The 21,689-nt window shown below is 43.9% G+C and overlaps 1 protein-coding gene across 1 annotated transcript in view; it reads right to left on the reverse strand.

Annotated features, from left to right (window-relative positions):
• Positions 1-9,771: 9,771 nt before the first annotated feature.
• The window catches only part of Rsph3 (radial spoke head 3), a 45,133-nt gene continuing 33,215 nt past the window's right edge, over positions 9,772-21,689 (reverse strand). The window contains exon 9 of the mRNA XM_055616079.1: positions 9,772-9,894. Within this exon, the coding sequence (XP_055472054.1) occupies positions 9,871-9,894 (24 nt within the window). The 3' untranslated portion in view covers positions 9,772-9,870. The remainder of the gene's footprint in view (positions 9,895-21,689) is intronic.

A 21,689-nucleotide genomic window follows, 5' to 3' on the forward strand; every position in this document is an offset into this window, starting at 1 on the left:
AACCAGCCAGCAACCACATCCACACTGAGAGTTCTATAATGCTGATTTGGTCAGTCAGAACTTGGAGACCATGAAGAGCTGGAATATTAGAGTCAGAACACTTTGGGCTATCATCAGCTCCCTTAATAGCCATTTATTGCCCACGTGCTTCTGACCTAACATCACACAAATCAGATGACTAGGAGTGTCCACAAATTCAAAAGCTAAGAATGTCATTGGATAGCAGATAAAGTCTACAGCAGAGATTTCTCAACTTGCTACAACTTGCCTGATGTTTCCACTAATGTGTTTGAAAAGTGCCTTGAATTATGACTTTCTTTGTTCCCTTACTATAAAAGCTTCATGAACTCAGATATAGGATATCATAATCTTGGCTCAGTTCCAACACAACAGTGCTGACCTATAACCAAGAAAGACAGGCTCATTACTGTTTTAACATAAAAATTGATGGATAAATTTCTGTTCTCTCTCCCTCTCTAGACTCCATCTGTGAACCTCAGGCTCTTTCTAGCCACTCCAAGACTATCAAAGTGCTAAAAGCAATCCTTGGTTTCATCACTCTCAAACCCAGTCTTGGAATAAAATACCAACAAAACTCAAATAAACTACAGCAGCAAAACAAGCATAGAAAAGAAAAAAAAAAAAAAACCTGAAAATGAACAAACAAACAAAGCAACCATATAACAAAACCAAGGAGGAGCCAAATGAGTGGATGGTCTTGTAATCTTCTAAAGGAATTCTCGTGAACTTTGATCTGGACTTTGATAACCACCCCTTCCTCTGACTCTCCTGGTTCCCCGTCTAGGACTTGTAGTGCTCAGAACTCTTGCCCTTACTTCTGCCTCACATCTCTTTCCAGGTACTAGTCAGGGACCTGTTTTTTTTCTATCACTTGGCTGTTATACAAATGGAACTACTGATGTGCCTGGGTAGGTCTTAGGAAGACCCACTGGAGGCTTCCTTTGCCTGCCACACCTGATACCCCCACTCCGCAGGAAGAAATCACATTGATCCATTTCCACAGTGGTTCTTAGTTACTTCTTCAGAGTGGGAAATGATGAGGATGGAAGGTAGAAATTAATTAGGTGGTCTAGAATAAAAAGACTCCAGTCTTTTTCATCTAAGGGCCAAAAATATCCTTGGGACTCTTGGCAGCCTTGTTCTTGCCAGAGGCCAGAAATTTCAGAAGTATTTGAGGGTTCTGATCCCTAAATGATTTTTGCGTTACCTCTTTAGTAGTGGTGGCAGGGATGCTAGGGTAGCAAGAAGGGCTGGTCCAGGGATAGAATCCCTGTTGGGGTGGAGACCTAACATTCCAGTTGAGTGGGGCCAATGACCTGGCAGAGGACCATACTTCAGAAAGGCAGGACCATACTAGAAAGGCAGGTTCACCTTGAGCCATGCTAGAGCTGGGTGGAATAATTATCCCTTTAATGAGACCCGGGACTTTCCATTCTCAGAACTGCCATCCTCCAGTACAACCTATAAGCCAAGCAGTGTTGAACTGGGGCAGGTCCTAACTCAGAAAGGCACAGCCTTCCTCTTTCAGATGCTTTGATCTTACTCTTTAGCCTCCCTCCCCACCTCATGGCTGCTGACCTCCAGACCAGCCTACACAGTGTGGCCTCCTCTCCCTCTTCTTTCTATTCTTCTCTAGGCTGTTGCTGAGATTTACAGCTTGCTTGCTCTGGTGACTTTTCTTTAATTCTAACAAAACTGCCCTAAAGCCTCTAGAGCAGCAAAACCAACAACCCTTTATGCAGCTGTTACCATATTGGAGCACAGTGTTTGGAGTAACTCGAGTCTGGTTTTCTGGGTAACAGCCACTTGTTGGCTCAAGAATAACCCATCTCTCGTCTCCTTCGAGGCGAGAACTGTGTTTTGTGGATTTGTGTCAGTAGCCATGCTTTAGACTGGGCTAAGATAATGCACCACAGTTGGGGGCCGGCGAGATGGGTCAGAGGATAAAGATACTTGCCACTAAGCCTGTGACCTGGGTTTGATCCCCAGGAACCACGTGGTGGATGAAAAGAGCTGACTCCTGTACATTTTCCTCTGACCTCCGTAGCACACCCCCCACACTCAAATAAATAAATATAGGTCTGGTTTTGTTTGTTGGTTTTTGTTTTCTGAGACAGGGTTTCTGTCTGTATCCCTGGCTGTCCTGAAATTCACTTTGTAGTCCAGGCTGGCCTTGAACTCACAGAGATCTGCCTGCCTCTGCCTACCAAGTGCTAGGATTAAAGGTCTGTGCTACCATACCCAGCTCAGTTTGGGTTTTTTGTTTGTTTGTTTGTTTATTTGTTTTTTTGAAAGAAGGTATTGAGGAAAGGAGAGTTGGTTCATTTCCACGGGGTCAAACTACTTCAGGAGGGGCTATGGTATAAACGCCTTTGCAAGTCCTTTGGACCCACTTTCTGGTTGACATTTCGGAGCTGACGAGAAGAGAAGCCATTTGGGTGACTGCTGAGGGCACCAAGCTGCCTGCTTGTCTGTGTCTCTTTCACCCACTGCTTACTACAGTCTCAGCAAATCCCAGGGCTCCACAGCAGTGCCAGGACTCACCATATCTACAGGTAGGATGCAGGAGGCTCTGTTCTATGTGCTGTCTGCCGGCTGACCTGCTTCACTCTCACAAAAGCCCTGTGAGGAAGGCAGTCCATTCCAAAGTGTGGAAGACAGGCACCCAGAGGCAGACAATTGGTCCAGGAACAATGACTCACGGGTGGCAGCTCTCACTGTCTAGTTGCTTTTCTATGTAGACACTGGCACAGTCCTCGATGTGAGGGTCGCACAAAGCTCTGTTTTCAAAACACACAGCAGTTCTGCACCACAAAAGATGCGTGGTAGGTCAAATACCAACTGCTCTTTGCACCCAAGAAGCGACCTTGCTGCTGAGTATGTTCACTTATTCCTGCTCCACCCTGGGTGTAGTGCTAAATCTGGCAAAACCTTGTTGTCTTGGCTAGTTTTATGTCAAATTGACACAAATTACAGTCATCTGAAAGGAGGGAACCTCAATTAAGAAAATGCCTCCATGAGATCCAGCTCTAGGACATTTTCAGGATTAGTGATTGATGTGGGAGAGTCCAACTCATTGTGGGTGGGGCTGCCCCTGGGCTGGTGGTCTTGGGTTCCATAAGGAAGCATGATGAATAAGCCAGTAAGCAACACCCCTCTACGGCAGCTCCTTCCTCCAGGCTCCTGCCCAGTTTGAGTGCCTATCCTGGCCTCCCTCAGTGATGAACAGTGGCATGGAACTGTGAGCCGAATAACCCTTTCTCCTCCAAGCCACTTTGGCCACGTTGCTTCATCACAGCAATAGTAACCCTAAGCCATTTGGTATTCATGTAGGCACACGCACAGTGCGGGGGTGACAATCACAACAGACCGTGCTATCGTCTCGGTCCCCGGCACTGAGAAGCTGCTTTTCATACAAACCACGGAGTCTGCTTCGGACCCACAAGGTCACTAGAAGCAGGATGCAAGCCTGGCCTTGCTCCCTTCACTTCACACATGTCTCCTTTACTCTGACCCCTGTTTGACTCTGTACAGGCATGCTAGTCACAAAGACAGGTCTGTCTCCTTATTCGTGATCTCCTCTTTTTCCTACAAGGGTGAAGGTACAGAGATAAATCATTGCTCTAAACCCGCAGTCACCCTGGAGTCCAGGAACAGCAAGACCTACCAGGCACACAGAAAGATGATTGATGATGGACAGGGTGCACTCCAGAGCAAATCACCTTGTGGGAACCAGTTTGCTCCCTGCTGCTGTTGGCTAATAGATCAACATTTTTTTGGAGGCAGTTCCATGCAGCCCAGGCTGGCCTTGAACTCCTGATAATTCCTTCTCTACCTCCCAAGTGCTGGAGTTGTAGGCATGCACCAAGATGCTGGGCCAATCAACATCTTTTTATCTCATCACCCTCTTGAACTTGAGCTGAGACACCCGAGTAAGGTGCCATGCCTCCAGGAAGGCTTAGTTGTGCACATCTCTCGCTCACATCTTAGTTATTCCATTTAAACACACCCATGTGTAGAACACACACACACACACACACACACACACACACACACACACACACACACTATGGAAAAAAAAGAAAATGGTGCCAAGAGTTTTAAAGGGGGCCCTTCCAGGACAAACCTCACAGTAGCTGTGACATAGAAGCTGCACTGTAGTGCCTCAGCCAAACTCTCCCCTACGTCCCTTTAATTTGTGTCTAGCAGCCTTTTATTCCTGACTCTCACTTGGTCCACACTGTATTTCTGATTTGTTCTTGATCCTAGCTCCAGAAGCCATCCATCTACCCATTCAAGAGAGTATCTTCAATTGCTCACCAAGCAGCCTGCTGTTTGTTGAGTCCTCCTTGGCAATAGACGCTGCCTGGGGTCACAGGACACAGAGAAACAGGACAGCCCCAGATGGTGGGCAGCTCATGAAGTGCCACATGAACTTGATGGCACATTCTACACATGGATTAAAGGCAGGAGATTGAGTAAGTGCCACATCTAGAGAGAACATCCTCGCAGAAGCCACACTTCATGTAAGGCAGCAGAACGCCAAATCAAGAAGGGAACTTGTGGGGCTGTCCAGCAGCCCTCCTAGAGAAACCTGAAGCTGGTCTCCAGTGACAACTCTCTCCTTGATTTGCAGATGTTGCCCATGGGCAGATGTGTGCTCTAAACTGCACTAGCATAAAGAGCCTCTAAGCAGTTCTCCACCCGCCCCAACCACTTCAAATGTAAACAAGGTGATATTCATTCAAGTTCTTTTTAAATTAAATTCTTCTTTCGTTCTTCTTTGTCTTCTGTCCTAGAACTCTGTATAGACCAGCCTGGCCTGGAACTATCACAGATCCACTTGCCTCTGCCTTCTGAATTCTAAATTCTTGGTCAAAAGAAAGAAACAGGGGAAGAGAGCCATTTGAAACCTCTCCAACTCCCTTTCCCCTTCTGTTCCTTCTCTTGTCTCTTCCTTTCCTTCCTCCTCCTCTTCTCGATTCTTTCTCCCTCCATCTCCATTTCTACTCTTGTCTGGAGAAAAGAGTACTTCTCTGGTTTAGCTCTTCAGAGCCTTGCTAAAAAAGTCCTTCTTAGATTGAGGCCTTACAGCAAAATGGGGAGTTTTCCAGCTTCTAATTTTCCTTTTGCTTGAGGACCATGTGGTCTTGATCAGCTGTGACTGCTACAGCAAGGATCAGCACTAGAAACAGAAATAGTTTATGGTGACTCTTTCATTAAGGAAGACCACTGTAAGTGGCGTCAAATATCCCTTTCTCTGTTGACTGCAGTCCGGAGCCTAACCCTGGGAGTTATTTGGGCTGAGTGGTTATTGCAGAACAGCCATGCAAAATTGCCAATGGCATTTTCATGTGAACTTTGTCAGCAACTTCTTGATAAGACTCTCATAAAACAAGGATCTTCCCACCCTCCACATCCAAACATCCTAGACTTGGCCTTCTCTCTCTGTGGCTTCTTTATACGCAGATTCCACTAGGCAAGGATGAAAAATATTGTTCGATACTTTCGTCTGCACTGAATATGCACAGATTTTGTGTTTTTCATCATTTCCACAACAATGTAGTGGAACTGTTGTTTTACTGTTTATAAATTGTTTGATTTAGCTGGGTTCGGTGTTGCACGCTTGTGATCCCATCACTGGAGGAAGCAGGGGCAGGTGGATTTCTGTGAGTTCGAGGCTTGCCTGTTCTACAAAGCGAGTCCAGCACAGTCAAGACTATACAGAGAAACTCTGTCTCAAAAAAAAAAATTGTTTGGTTTTACAGGTTGTCTAGAGATTTAACATATAAAGCAGGATGTGTGGTCATAAGAAAACATTATATCATGTTATTTAAGGGTTTGAGTGTGACAGGGTTTTAATATTTGCACAGGGTCCTGTAACCAGTTCTTCATGAATACCAAGAGATGTCTGTCTAATCTATATACATATGTATGCACATATACATGCATGTATGTATATTTGAAGCCGAGCCTTAAGCTCATAATGTCCTCAAAGTTGCTATGTTAGCCAAAGATGACCCTGAATTCCTGAGCCTCTACCTGTAATACCCAAGAACTAAATTAAAGGCATAAACACATGCCCATTTCTGTCTATTTGTGCTGGTTAGTCTTATGCCAACTTGACACAAACTAGAATTATTTGAAAGGAGAGAACCTCAATTGAGAAAATGCCTTCATAAGATCCAGCTGTAAGGCATTTCTTAATTCGTGATCACTGGAGGAGGGCCTAGCCCATTGTGGGTGGGGCCATCCCTGGGCTTGTTGTGGTCCTGGGTTCTGTTGGCACTGTTTTTAGACTGTACTTTATTTGGCGTTCCTTAAGCCTCTACTTCCTTTCCAACCCCCTAACCCTAGGCAGCAGAGAAAGAAGGTTAGAAGGGAAAGGGGAAGTAGACCTCTTTAGACTTAGGGTTAGGGTCATCAGGTTAGGGTCATCGGGTTCTTCAGGAAAATATCAGTTTCAGTCGTTAGGATATCTAGCAGTCCAAACTATCCAACAGCGAACAGCACCTTCTTCCTCCTCTGTCTCCCTCCTTCAAGATCTCACGCTCTCTAGGCTCTCATATTTATACTCTCCTAACGTCCTCAGAATTCCACTAACTTCAGCTGGCAAAGATCACACACCTCTCCCAGGCCACACGAGGCTGTTCCCAGCTGTCAAAGACCATGCCCCACATGAAGCAATTACCAACTGTGGACCAATGAAAAGCAAATCCATATTTCACACTTCGGATTAAAACAAAAACATATTTACGTAACATGACTGAGTTTTAAAAGAAAGCAAAACTTCCACTACAGAGTTCTATTAAAAAAAAAGCAGCTGAACAAGCTATGAAGAGCAAACCAACCAGTAAGCAGTACCCCTCCATGGCCTCTGCATCAGTTCCTGCCTCTAAGTCTCTTCACTGTTTGAGCTCCTGTCTTGACTTCCTTCAGTGATGAACAGTGATAAGGAAGTGTAAGCCAAATAAATTCTTTCCTCCCCAACTTGTTTTTTGGTCATGGTGCTTTGTCACAACAATAGAAACCCTAACTAAGATCTCTCTCTCTCTTTCTCTCTCTTTTATCTGTCTACCATCTATCCATCCATGTATGCATGTTACCATCTATCTGCTACCACTCGTGTTGTGGATATAAACATGTTTTTGTTTTGGTCCCTGGCATGGGATGTAGGACTGATTCAGATGGTTCACAGCAGCAGACTATTTGCTTCATGTGGCTCTAGGAGGAGCTCTTTGCCAGCTGCAGATAGTTTAAATCTGAGGACTCTGGAAAGAGAATAAACTCCAGAACTCAGAGAGTGTGGGGCCAAAAAAGAGAAAGAACAAGGCTGCTCCTTCCTCTTCCTTGCTGCTGTGAAACAAGAAGATAGAGATCTCCTGAAAAGAGGATTAGACTGGCTGCAAGGAACCTGACCACCGTGACCAGCAGGAAGCAGCTAAGAAAGAACTGCGCCCCCTCTCCCACTAACCTTTTCTCTCCTATGTTGGGGTGTTAGAAGGGATTGGCTGGAGTAGGGAGGAAAATAAGATGTAAATAAAAGTTTAAAAAAGTACACCAACAACTTGATTTTCCCCCTTAAGATCAATAATATTAAAAAACAAACAAAAAAACCAATAGTTCAATTCAGAGGGCCATACCACAGCTAGAGGAGGCTGGATGCCCCACGAGATGATTTGTTTCCTCCTGGGAAATTCTTGTAGATGTGGGAGCCTCCTACCAATGTTCGGGTTGAAGCACTGCTAGAAGTGTCATGCCACACTTGATACCAGTCCACAGTTTAAATGCGAGAGGAAATGAGTCATCATCCCAGTCTGACTAAATCAGTCAATAGGAATAAGAAGCTCAGCTCTCTAGGAAGAACTAGGTCATAAGACCAGACAGTTTTAGGCCCTTTGAGTTGCTATAGCAACATAACTTAGACTAGATCATTGATAGGTGACAGAAATGCATTGCTCGGGTATCTTGAGGCTGAGGAATCCAAGCTGGTTTTGCTGGCTGGTTGTTTGGTAAGGACTTGCTCTTTGCTCCACAAATCACGGCTTACTGCTGCACCCTAACATGGAAGAAGGGGACAGGGAGATTGCTGAAGCCTTTTATAAAGGCACAAAGTTCTTTCAAGAGTGGGAGAGCCCGCTAATCATTTTCCAAAGAGCCCCCTCTCTTCATACTATCACATTGGGAACTAGATTTCACGATACGTGTTTTGGGGAGCACAAATACTCAGACTGAAGCATTAGTGTCCTTCAGTTGGTGAGTTAAGGTCTGGGACAGCTCGTCACACTGCATCCCCACGCAGGAGGCAGCGCGGAAGGTGGATGTCATGCTAGCGCTCTCCATTTCATGTAGCACATGATCTTCACCCACCGTCACTGACGGACTGAACTCATGAACTGCTAGCCGGAACAAATCCTTTATCTTCTTAAGCTGCTTTTGTCATAGTGTTATTATAACAGGAAATGTAAGGTAATCATGAGACACATTCTTGTAGTTGCCTACAAAGGACTGGAACTCTCACGTATACCCTGTATGCCAAAAATGGTTGAGGAAGAGGTGGAGTCAGCTAAGCCACATCCCTTGAGGGCCGTGTATGATTACTTTATTAGCTCCTATCTCTGATTTTGGGGGTTATGGAGCAGGCAGAAGTGGCTACAGTCTGGTCCCATCATTCAACTTCACTTTTCTCCAACACTGAGAATTATATTTTAGGTAAACTGAAAATAGGAGACTAGTGTTTGAGAGGAGACAGTGTACAGATGTTCATCTGATTGAACATCCTTCTAAACTAAGATTTTTTAAAAAATATAATGTTCAGACCCTGCTCCAGACTGAGGGAATCATAACTTGTTCACTGAAAAAAAAGTTTTTAAAGCACTTTCAGCTGGGTGTGGTGGCGCACGCCTTTAATCCCAGCACTCAGAAGGTGGAGGCAGGTGGATCTCTGAGTTTGAGGACAGCCTGGTCTACAGAACATCTTCCAGGAAAGCCAGGACTACACAGAAAAACCTGTACTTTTAGTGGGGTTGAAGAGATGCTCAGTGGTTAAAACACTGGCTTCTCTTCCAGAGAACCAGGGTCTAATTCCGTTATCCACATGGTGGTTTATAATCTACAACTGCAGTCCCGGAGAATCCAATCTGCCTTCTGGCATCCAAAGGCAGAGGCATGAAGGTGAAACACCCACACACAGAGAGTAAAATAAAGTGGTTTTGGGGTGGCTTTTTTGTATGTGGACTTGGGTTTGTTGTCTTCAACTCCCAGGTCAAGTACCCACCCAACGGCCCTTTAGGAGGAGCTCGCCTTAGACAGCATGAGGCTTGAGAAGTGTGCCAGGGAGGGAGGCAGAACTTGGTTAGCAGTGCTCGGGAACTGGGGGTAAGGGCAGACCCCAGCTGTTTGCTCACTCATGTGTTTCATGTGCTCTGAGTTACCATGAAAGGTCCCAACACACAGGACAGACTACACAAACATTTGTTGACTAAGTCAGTGGCAAAGTATACAGATCAGCTGTGTTCTCTCCCTAGGTTCTCAAGCATGCAGCTTTCCGCCCCTCCTCCCCCAACACCCATCCAGAGCACACAGTAGGAGACTGTCACCCTTCACAGACTATTTTTGTGTTGATGCTTCTTCATTTTGAAAAGTGTAGACAGTGCTTTATGGCTTTTTTCTAAAACTCAAAAATGGCAATGCCTTTTCAAAAGCATTTTAAGGAATAATCTACAATAGGTAAATAAATTAAGAAAAAAATAAACCTTACATTTTTATTTCTCCCTTCTCCCCCTCCCCCCAATAAGCCAATGGTTTCTAAGGTGGCTGTTAAAATCTTCTTGATGACAAGGGTTAAACTCAGCCTGGGAAATAGTCGGACATCTGTAAGACACAAATATTCAATATGTAAAAATATACAACATGTAAATTAATGAAAGGCAGTCATTTGTTGAGGAAAGCTAAAATAGTGGCCAGATAAAGTAATCTCCCATGAGCCCCACTTCTCAGAACCTGGCATCCAACCAAGGGTTCAATGAAAGTGGACAAGGGGATCTACCCCAGCAGGAAGAAACTTTGCTTTGTCCAAAGACCCTTCTCAAAAATCCAAACCTGGAAACAGAAGGTAATGACTCATACTTTATGGATGACTAATAGTGAACCAATTCTGATGAGTTAATGAATGGATCTTTTAAAATTATTGTAAACTTTATGATAGTTAATATTAATATCCTCTGTATTGTGGCTTTGTTAATAATTACAGCAGGTACATACAAGAACTAAAAAATGCTAGAAATAACAAACGTATATTGATAAGTCCTTTGCATAATTTTCAAGTTTTAAGTTTCTTTCTTTCGAGAGAAAATAAGGTTGCCTGCCTGCCTACTACCTTATTTACATAGTGATCAGAAGTAGGTGAGCCCTTTCAGGTAAACTTTTTTGCCTTTATTAACAGAAAAAGACAGCTGAGATTTAAGGAAGTAAGAAGTGAGGGGCTGGGAGGAGAGCTCGGAGAGTAAAGTGCCTGCTGTGCAAATGTGAGGAACTGAGTCTGGATCCCTGGCTCTCACATAAAAACTGCTGGGGAGGTGGAGACCAGGACCCCCAGGGTAAGCTGATGAGCTAGAGTAGCTGTTATTGCTAGGTCCAGTGAGAGATCCTGCCTCAGTAAATGAAGAGAATTAATCAAGAAAGAACACAGTGTCGACCTCTGGCCTCCACAGGCAAGCACACACACATGTATAAGCACCGCATACATATGAACAACCACATGTATATATATGAAGTTTGAAATGATATTCATTAGAATTAGAGACATTTTATTTACAAATACTTCTTAGAAAAATCCAAGGATAGGAACTCTGTTGGTTGTAACTATACACACAAACAAAAACTGCATTCCTCCCCCCAACCCCTGAGATGGAGTTTTACTATGTAGCTCTGGTTGTTCTAGAACTCACTATGTAGATCAGGCTGGCCTCAAAACTCACAGATACACCTGCCTCTGCCTCCCAAATGCTGGGATTAAAGGCCTGTGCCACTATGCCCAGCCAAAAGCCAGACTTCTAGACCAATGGGGCTTCCTCTCCAGCCTTTCCCTCCCTCCTGTCCTGTCCTCCTTCCCTCCCTCCCTCTTTTCCTCCCTCTTTCTCTGTCTCTCCCTCTCCCGCCAACGCCCCCACCCCCAACCTCTCTTTCTGAAACAGGGTTTCTCTGTGTGGCCCTGGCTGTCCTGAACTCATGAAGTAGAACAGGCTGGCCTTGAACTCAGAGATCAACCTAACCCTGAGTGCTGCAATCAAAGACATGAGTCACTGCCTAGGTGGAATTTATCTCTTACACTGTAACAGAGATTAACATCTTTCTTCCCTTCCTTCCTTTTCCTTCCTTCCTTCCTTCCTTCCTTCCTTCCTTCCTTCCTTCCTTCCTTCCTTCCTTCCTTCCTTCCATTGCTTCTTAGATATTCTGACATAGAAATGATGAAAGAAACTAACATTGAGTCTTCCTGGATAATCTAGGGTCCCCTTTCCATCTCAAAGCCATAACATTATCTCTTTGCCACAAGCTCTCACAGTCACAGATTCTGAGCATCATGTAATAGCTTTGGGGGACTCTGTTCAACTTTACTAATCACAACCATTCTTCTTTGGGGCATTTATATGGGAGAAAAACAAAATGACAAATCTGTCCTAAATGACAGATTAAATCACAAAAACAGCCACTAAGGACTTTTTGCTGAAATTGTCAGCCTTGACATGCATTCATGGAGAATATGACTTTCTTATATTCTGGCAGCATATTATTCCTTAAGAGCAGTATCCTGCCTGCCAGTCACACCTTTTTGGTGCCTAACCCCCCCCACCCCCTGCTCTTCTGAGTAGATCAACTGTTTGGTCCCTATCTCCTCTTTCCACCTCCTGCCCTTCAACTGTATTCTGCAGCTGTCTCCTTGTGGACGTCTCCACTCTTCCAACCTCAGAAGTTTCGTTTCAGTCCGTCTCTTCTTTATGGTTCAGTGTCCCTGAAGTAACCCAATATCTCTTGCCTAAACGCTTGTCACCGAGCAGTTTACTTCCTCACCTAAGGAGTGTCTCCCCACAACTCAAATCCATCAGGCTCCAGGATGGCAGCTTCTGTCTTCCCTGGCCTGCAAGCTAGTTGCTGCTGTCACTGTCTTGAAAGCCCTATTCTTTAATCTTCCACTGTCTCTACTCACAGCAGGGAGGGAACTTGGCTGTCCCTAAGTGTCAGAGTCTGGGGTATGCATATCCCTGAGGGAAGAGCTCAGGTCATCTCAGAAACCAGAGGGGATGTGCCCAGCTTGAGGTAAGCACACAAACTACATTATGGCACCAGGACAACAAGCTACATCGCACATGATGCACCTTTGTTCTGGCGCACAAACTTTTAGGGAAAACATCTTTAAAGCAGAAAATAGCCAGTGTTTGCTCTTTGCTTCTGACACTATAAGGCCGTTTGACTGGCACCTGTCTTATGACCATGAAGCCTGACAGGGCAGAGGACACACTGTCAAATCTGTACTCTCAGAGTGCAAAAATCAGACTGGAGCCCAGTTCCTGCACCAGAGTTTAGCTTCATCTGCCTCTACTGTTTTACAGATAACCAGCTTTCCTTTTCCCCACTGTGTCTCTGGCCCTGGCACTCAGCGCCACTCTTGTCTCAACAATTTGAATATTAGCAATTAACCTTCTTATTTCCATTCTTTTTGAAAATTTTAGATATTTGCTACAGTTATCCTTAAAAATATAAACATGATACCATTTCCTGCTCAAGATCTACCCCAGTTGTCTCCAGAAAGTCAATCGGTATGAGAGAACAAAACAATTTTTCTTACAATGAGGAGCAAAGTAAAAATAACTTGAGTACATATACAATTAATCGTTATGAAGTGGACAATCTTTTGAAAGGATTATTTCTCCACTTAATTATTTGAAAAATGCAACTAATCAAATGGATTCATTTATGTGTGTAGTGGACTAACAAAACAATATGTCTGTAAATTGCTTAGACCTAGTTGGTCTAATGAGGCAGCAGTTCTTAGCAGTTCTTATGATAAAAATTAGCATTTTCTAACCATATACAATGTAATAGAACAATATGCATAATCCATCATAAATAATTTTGCCATATTTCTAGACCTTGTGGAGATAAAATCCACAGTATTTTGTGACTTCACTGTTTGGATAATTAATGCAGGCCGGGACTATGACACTGGTGACGCCATGTTTGCGCACTGGTGTCCGATTCTTATGTGACCCTAATCTGAGCATGGTGGTTGCAGTCCTGCATCTCTGAGCTCATGATGTTTTTAATGTAATTCTCTTGTGCTCAGCTCTCAGAACTTAAATCTTAATATATCATTTATTTTTTCATTTCTTTCTATAAGCCGCAGGCTAATGTTCCGTCTAGCTTTTAAGAACACGTAACCAGACACAGTTCTACAAAAACAAAGAATAAAATCTCACAACTATCATAAATGAACTCAATTCTGCACTGTGAAAATGCTCTGAGTTCCTGCCACACAGGAAGTGTCTGAAGGCCTGTGAAACCTTCCTGAGGGCCTCAGTGTGTAGGGGGAGAAGTCATACTTTATGTCTCCCATGGGTTACAAGGGCTTCAGTTATCATATTAAAGGGCCTGTTGAGGTACTGTTGGATGCTAAGTGTTAAATTTGCCATGGTAAGCTGGCAGCCTGGTGGCACTGTGTGCTTAGAAACTCAATGCTCAACGAGCCTGTTTGCCCTCCCTTTTTGTCATATGTAGAGAAGACAAACGATTGTGAAACAAAGAACAACACAACAGATGTCAGTGTGAGAATTTCACTTTCATCACATAATGAACATACTTTGTCCTACACAGTGCGATCAGGTTATCTGACAGGCTGGACCTGAGGAGAGGGCTGGCAGCAATTTAAACCATCTAGAGAGCTGTTTCTTCATTCCTCTTGGATGAAATCCTGTACAGATTCTACAACTTTTCTGGATATTTAAAAATTATGGTAAAAAGCATAAATAAATAAAAGCTAAAGATAAAAATTAAAAAACAAAAACCTCTCACCCAACTCTCATCTGGCCAGAAACCCTTCTCCATCAGCTAGCTGCAGGCAGGGTGTTGTCTGCCCTTTCTTTTTCGGCTTTGCTGTAGAAGCCTGTTGTTTCTAATCTCAGAAGCCAGTGGGTCACAGGCAGGGAGAACCTGTCCTCAGGGTTCTCTAGGGGAGGTGGTAGACATACTTCAACCTTGGCTCTTTCTCTCTTAGAGAATGTCTGGAAGTTCATGCCTTGCGCTGTCCCCTCCTGCAGGAAGGCACTGTCTGCCTGAAGCAGAGCAGAATACAGGGGAGGGGAATCCTGTTCAAGAGTTGCCAGTATCTGTGTAGTGTGCAGCCATGGGGGGCTTCTAGGGCAGTGCTCAATTGTGTGACAAGACAGCGGTGTGTCTTTTGGCCCCTAACCTCTCCTGCAGGGAGCTGACTGAGGTTCTTTCGAACCCACTCAGTGATGGAAAGTCTACTCTGACACTAGTGGCTGGGGACCGAGCCCCTTTGGCTAGCAGAGCTGATGAATTTCATGCTGTGCCAGTGCTGGCCTCTTGGCGCAGCAGCCAGCTCTGCCATAGTGCCCATGCTATTTCCCAGACAGATGGCCAAAGCCACTATGGGGACCATGGGAAACAGGAGGTGGTGTGTGGGGCAGAGGAGCCAAGAGGTCCTGCTGGGGGATACCCTGAGTGTGACTACTGTACCATGGTGGCTGGTGACTTCTTACCCAGTATATAAATCCATTACTTATTGTTGGGCAGCACTTTAAGCCTTGCAATACACCTGTTCAAGGGCACCGAGCTGCAGCTGCAGGAGGTTAGGTCAGACTTCCAAGGACTGCCCTTGAAGGACCTGAGAACACACAGCCACACCCGCTCTTCTCTCCAGCTGCCTCAGTGAGTCAGTTCCTTCCTATAGGACAGGGCAGCACAAAGCACACAGCGGCATGATGCTTGGGCCGTGGGACCCTGTTTCCTTTGAGAAGGGAGTTCCATCTAAACACCTGGAGACCTGACTATCACAGAACCCAGGAGCAGCAGGCAACCACCTTTACGGCACTGAGCAATTTGGTTTATTCCAGCAAGATGACTGAAAAGGGAGGCATGTTAACTTAAAAAAATTTAAGATGCTCTGAGTGATCTCTGAAATAAACTGTTAGTGGTAGTATTAGGTAGTGTTGAGACAAGGTCTCTTGCATAGTCCAGGGCTAGCCTTGAACTCATGAAGTTGCTGAGAATGACCTTGAACTTCTCATCCTCTACCACATTCATTTTATCCAGTGTGGGGAATCAAACCCACTGCCTAATGCCTGTTAGGCAAGCATTGTACAGACTGAGCCACATTCCTGGCCCCAGATATAATGTTAGGGACCCACTTCAAAAACAAGGGGGAGGGGCTGGAGAGATTGCTCAGAGGTTCAGAGCACTGGCTGTTCTTCCAGTGGTCCTGAGTTCAATTCCCAGCAACCACATGGTGGCTTACAACCATCTATAATGAGTTCCGGTGTGCAGGTGCACATGCAGGCAGAACATATATGCATGGTAAATAAATAAATCTTAAAACAAACAAACAAACAAACAAACAAGGGGGAGAAGCAAAGTCATGGGAAGGCCTGAAAACCAGGCTGACAAAACAGAGTAAGTGCTATGAAACAAAAAAGTAAACAAAATGGTTATTTGAGCAGCCACCATTTGTAAGCTAAATATGAGGTGTAGGAAGACAGAAGCCCATGTTACCTGTATATCAAGAAGCTAGAAAAACACAAAACAAACAAATTGAGCTTAGAAGAATTAACGTATGACCACAGTAAGGCCAACATTACCTGGCTAATTCTCCCTTTCTTTACTCATTCAACAGACATTATAGATCCATTTTATGTAGCTACTGAGAATGCAAACAAAATGGATCTTTGTCCTCAAAGGCCTCACAGGCTGAAACTGGCAAGAACTGGCAGGTAAATGCTGATAACATCATGGAATGGACTGCTGGGAGTAGACTTCAGGCCCTGAAACTGAGCAGGTCACACTCATCTTGTTAGGATGCCATCCAAGGATGATGCCCATTCTCATGGTCTCTGAAAATCCAGCTATATTCAGCTTCACCCGGTAGTGTCCACCAAAGGGAAAATGGCCACTGACTGTTTCTTATGGCTTTATGTGGTCACCCCTTTGGCTGACTGCAGCCAAGCAACCTCATTTGTAATGGCAGAATATTCTGGTGGAACATGGAAGACCCCTCCATTCTACCAGTGGTTTCATTCCTGGTTCTATGTAGCTGAGTTCATCATAATGACACCATTCTCTGCTATGCTTGACCAGATGGCTATGAGACTTCCTAAGTCATTGGCATCCAGTGGCCTGGCCTGGCCATGGTGGTTCTAGATGACAAGGCCACTTGTGACTCGGAGCCAGTCATGGGAGTGTCCACCCTGCCATGTTGGATATGGGTCAACACCAGTGATTAGGAAGAAAAATCAGCTTGCTAAAATATTAAGAAAGAAGGTTGGATGATGCCCTACAAACATCCTGGACAGGTGTGACTATACAATTTGAGAAGATCAATGCCAAATGAAACACAGAGTCCCTTATTTAAAGATTAAGAATTTAAAACACCAGGCGTGATATTGCACACCTTTGATTTCAGCACTTGGGTGGCAGAGGAAGGCCTGTGAATTCAAGGCCAGCCTGGTCTACAGAGTGAATTCTAGTATAGCCAGGGCTACAAAGAGAAACCCTGTCTTTAAAAAAAAAGAATTTTAAGACAATAACATAGAAAATCAAGTTTTGTTGGGAACCCTTATGAGTAATGGGTTCTGTGTGGCTCTGCAGGTCACATGAGGCTACCTCTCTCTGACTAAGTGGTCACTGTGGACAATAGGAAACAAAATGTGAACTATGACACGAGATAAAAACACGAGATAAAAGCCTGCACATTCCAAATCTTGGAGTTGGACCCACGGGTAACAGCCAACAGATGCAACAGGCCCTGTGGGCCGTAGTCTGCCGGGTAGTGCTGCTTTAGAGCTACGGAAGGCCGAGATGATGGGGCATCTCGGAGTGAGGCAGAGTGAGGCGTAGTTTGGATTTGGGGCTGAATGAGGAGGTCAGAGTTAACTTCTCCAGCACTTATCTTCTGCAGACCAGCCTTCCAGAGATGGGTCTGGCCTCGTGGCATGTGATCATTAGAATCTAGCCTTTGCTTCACAGATGCTGGCTGTAGCCAAGGGCCAAAGACAGTGGAGTAAACGTTGGTGAAATTCACCAGAAGCTGTTATACAGCTACAGCCATAACACTTGTCCCAAGACTGGACTACACCAGAGAAGACATAGCTTCTCTATCTGCAGTAGACTGTGTCTGCCAAAGGGCGCAAGACCAGCTGTTCCTCTCCTGGAATCAAAAAGGCCCAGCTCTACTCAGCCACACTCACTGTGAACAGTGAGGAAACTGTCCTTGCATCTACCTTTTTTTTTTTTTTCACAAGTTTTTCTCCTTCCCATGAGCAATGTGTGGGCTGCTGGATTCTAGAGCCCAAAAATAATTCTCAGAGTAACAGCCCTTCAACTCCGCTTGCTTAGCAAACCAATGGGAGGCTGGCACTGTTTTTCAGTACTAGAACACCAATTGGTTCTTTCCTTAATGCTGAGATTTCTTATTTTGCACTTCATTTTTTATTTACTTCATCAAAGATTTCTAACAGCTGTTTAAAAGTCACCATTGCTAGTTTCAGGAGCTGGTACCTCTTGGCATAGGATACAGTTTTTTTCTTTAGAATATGCTTTTTTTTTTTCCTCCTATGACAGGTAAGTTTTTTAATTGAGATATTAAATTGCATATTTGTGGGAGGTAGTGTGATAATTTGATACATGTACATGATCTGTAATGACCAAGTTAATAATTGGTATTTCTATATTCTCAAACATTTATCAGACCTTTGTGTTGGAAGCCTTTAACTAACTTCATTTTTTTAAAAAATATTTTATTTTTTTCCTTTTTTAATTTAAATACTTATTTTTTAATATTAATTACAGTTTATTCACTTTGTATCCCAGCTGTAGCCCCCTCCTTCATCCCCTCCCAATCCCACCCTCCCTCTTTCATCTCCTCCCATGCCCCTCTCCAAGTCCACTGATAGGGAAGATCCTCCTCCCCGTCTATCTGACCCTAGCCTATCAGGTCTCATCAAGACTGTATTGTCTTCCTCTGAGGCTTGGTAAGGCTGCTTCCCCTCCAGGGGGAGGTGATCAAAGAACCAGCCACTGAGTTCATGTCAGAGACAGTCCCTGTTCCCCTTACTAGGAAACACACTTGGACACTGAGATGCCATGGGCTACATCTGTGCAGGGGTTCTAGGTTATCTCCATGAATGGTCCTTGGTTGGAGTATCAGTGTCAGAAAAGACCCCTGTGCCCAGATTTTTGGTTCTGTTGCTCTCCTTGAGGAGCACCTGTCCCCTCCAGGTCTTTCTATCTCTCCCTTCTTTCATAAGCTTCCCTGTACTCTGTCCAAAGTTTGGTTATGAGCCTCAGCATCTGCTTTGATACCCTGCTTGGTAGAGTCTTTCAGAGGCCCTCTGTGGTAGGCTCATATCCAAACCTCAAGTGACAATACATGCTGGAGAGGATGTGGAGAAAGGGGAACCCTCCTCCATTGATGGTAGGAATGTAAACTTGTACAATCACTTTGGAAATCAATCTGGCACTTTCTCAGACAAGTAGGAATAGCGCTTCCTCAAGATCCGGCTATCCCAGCCCTAGGCATATATCCCAAATATGCTCAAGTATAAAACAAGGACATTTGCTCAAACATGTTCATAGCAGCTTTATTCACAGTAGCCAGAACCCTGGAAACAACCCAGATGTCCTCAACTGAGGAATGGATACAGAAATTGTGGTACATTTATACAATGGAATACTACTCAAAAATTAAAAACAAGGAAATCCTGAAATTTGCAGGCAAATATGGGATCTAGAAAAGATCATCCTGAGTGAGGTATCCCAGAAGCAGAAAGATACACATGGTATATACTCATAAGTAGATATTGGACATATAATATAGGATAATCATACTAAAATCTGTTCATCTAAAGAAGCTAAGCAAGGAGGACAACCCTAGGTAAGATGATCAGTCCTCACTCAGAAAGGCAAATGGCATGGATATTGGAAGAGGGAGAAAACAGGAAATATTTATTCTTTGCACACCCCATTTACAAATGTCTAAAAAACTGTTAAAATCTATAATCTCCCAACCTTTCTTTCTCCTGCCCCTTCCCAGCTCTAATACCCACTGCTAAGGTCTCTACATTTAGGATATTAAAACTTCAGCTTTATCATGAAGATGTGTACATATCTTTCTGCATCTGGTTTCATGTAACATGGTATCTCCAATACTATCCATGTTGCTGCACATGACAGGAATTCATTCTTTGTGAGGCTGAGTAGTATGACATTATGCAAACATATGTCATTTAAAAGGCCACTCTTCCATCATTGGACCCCTAGGTTGGCTGGGCATCTCATCTACTGTACGTAGTGCTGTAATGAGAGTTCAGGTGAGGCTTCAGGACTCACTCTGTCTAGCCAGGCATGCTGCTGCACACCTGAAATCCCAGCACTCAGGGAGGCAGAGGCAGGCAGATCTTTGTGAGTTCGAGGCCAGCCTGATCTACAAAGTGAGTCCAGAACATCCAAGGCTACACAGAGAAATCTTGTCTCAAAAAACCAAAACCAAACAACCAAACAACCAAAGAAACAAACTAACTCACTATATCTCCCTTGGATGAATACCCAGTATCAATCATATCGCTAAGTCATCAGTAGTTCTGTCTTTTTCTAAGGATCCTTCACACCCTTTCTGTAATGTCTGTAGTAGTTACCTTCTCAGTGAGTGTGTGCAAGGGTCTCCTTTTCTCTCCTTTGCCAGCACTAATCTCCATCTCTTTGGTAATAGGCACCTTACAAGAGGAAAGCACTTTCTTACTGTGGTTTGGCTCTGCATTTCCCTCATCATTAGTGATGCTGAGTATTTTAATAAACGTGTTGGCTAACATGACCCCCCAGAATGTTGCAATGTGCATTCTGGGCTGAAAGAAGTATTCTACGATGTCTAGTGTTATTAGCCTATAAAGGTGCTCATACCACACACTTCTTAATCTCCTGCTAAGTTATATTATCCATTGTTCAAAGTAGGGATTTGACTTAAAAATGAAAAGCTGAAGATAGCAAAAGATTTAAATAAAACAAAACTTCAGGGGCTGGAGAGATGGCTCAGAGGTTAAGAGCACTGGCTGTTCTTCCAGAGGTCCTGAGTTCAACTCCTAGCAGCCATATGGTGGCTCACAACCATCTATATTGGCCTCTGATGCTCTCTTCTGGCATGCTGGTGTGCATGCAGATAGAGTCCTTGTATACATACATAAAATGTATAAATATATCTTAAAGTTTTTTCAGTGACAGAAAGGGGTTTGAGGGTTCTCATTTTTGTATTTGAGAGTTGAATTCTCACCTACTGGTAGGAGCAAATACATTTTAAGTGTGGTATTTTCCTCATGGAGAACTTACCATCCTAAGATGGTTTATGTCTTGTTACTCTTTTAAGATTGATGCTGTGGCTGACTCTACATTTCCCTGGAAGACTTGCTCTCCAAGTGCCATTGCAGTGGTGCTGCGAACTTTTGGAGGGGCCCTCCTTGGAAGAAGTACATCATGGAAGGGCAAGCTTTTGAGTGGTGTGTCTGGTTCTAAGAACCCTTCCTCCTCCTCTTCTTGGTTCTGCTCGCTGCCACGCCGGGAGCAGCTGTGCTACTTGCTGTTTACCATATCTCATTTCAGGTGTATACAATAGTCCCCTGACTGCAGACTACACCCTCTAACAGTGTAAACTGAAGTGCATGTGTGCTCCATGTGAAAGTCTGCAAGTAGCTGCCACAAAGGTGGAGTCTGCCTGCAGTCTACCGTCAGTAGAGCTGCTTCAGCTCTGGCTTGGTTATGGTTTTTGTGTCATTTTCCGTCCTTTTACAAATTTCAACTTATTTGTGTCTTTGAATTTCAGGTCTTTTGTAGGCATGTACCTGAAAACAGAGATTCCCCCAAGTGTGTCAACTGTGTTTCTTGTAGACAATATGTTTTATATTCTGCTCGTTGTTGCCTTCTGAAAACTGGAGTGTTTAAACCATTAAATGTATAAGACTTCCACTGCCATTTTGCTGTGTTTTTCACAGGTCTTATGCATTTTTATGTTTCTGTTTTTCCATTATTGCTCTCCTTTTGCATTAAATTCACGTTTTCCATTACACAATATAATACTTTGCTTCCTCTTTAGTATTCTTTAAAAGTTATTTTCTCAGTGGCTGCTCTGAATTACAGTTCACATTTTAATTGAATGTAATCTACTTCAGATTAATACAGGCTGATTTTTAATAGTATACGAACATTCCTTCTACAACCATCCTGTTTCCCCACTTTATTGCAAATCTGAAAATTACATCTTGACACATTAGGAGTCCACTTGTAGTTTTATAATGACTGCTTTATTATGAAGTTTCTTTTCTAAGATAGGTTTTTTTTTTTTTTGTGTGTGTGTGTGTGTGTGTGTGTGTGTGTGTGTGTGTGTGTGTGTGTGT

The sequence above is a fragment of the Psammomys obesus genome, unplaced genomic scaffold (assembly GCF_907164565.1).
Source record: "Psammomys obesus unplaced genomic scaffold, mPsaObe1.curated_primary_1811, whole genome shotgun sequence".
NCBI classification, from domain to species: domain Eukaryota; kingdom Metazoa; phylum Chordata; class Mammalia; order Rodentia; family Muridae; genus Psammomys; species Psammomys obesus.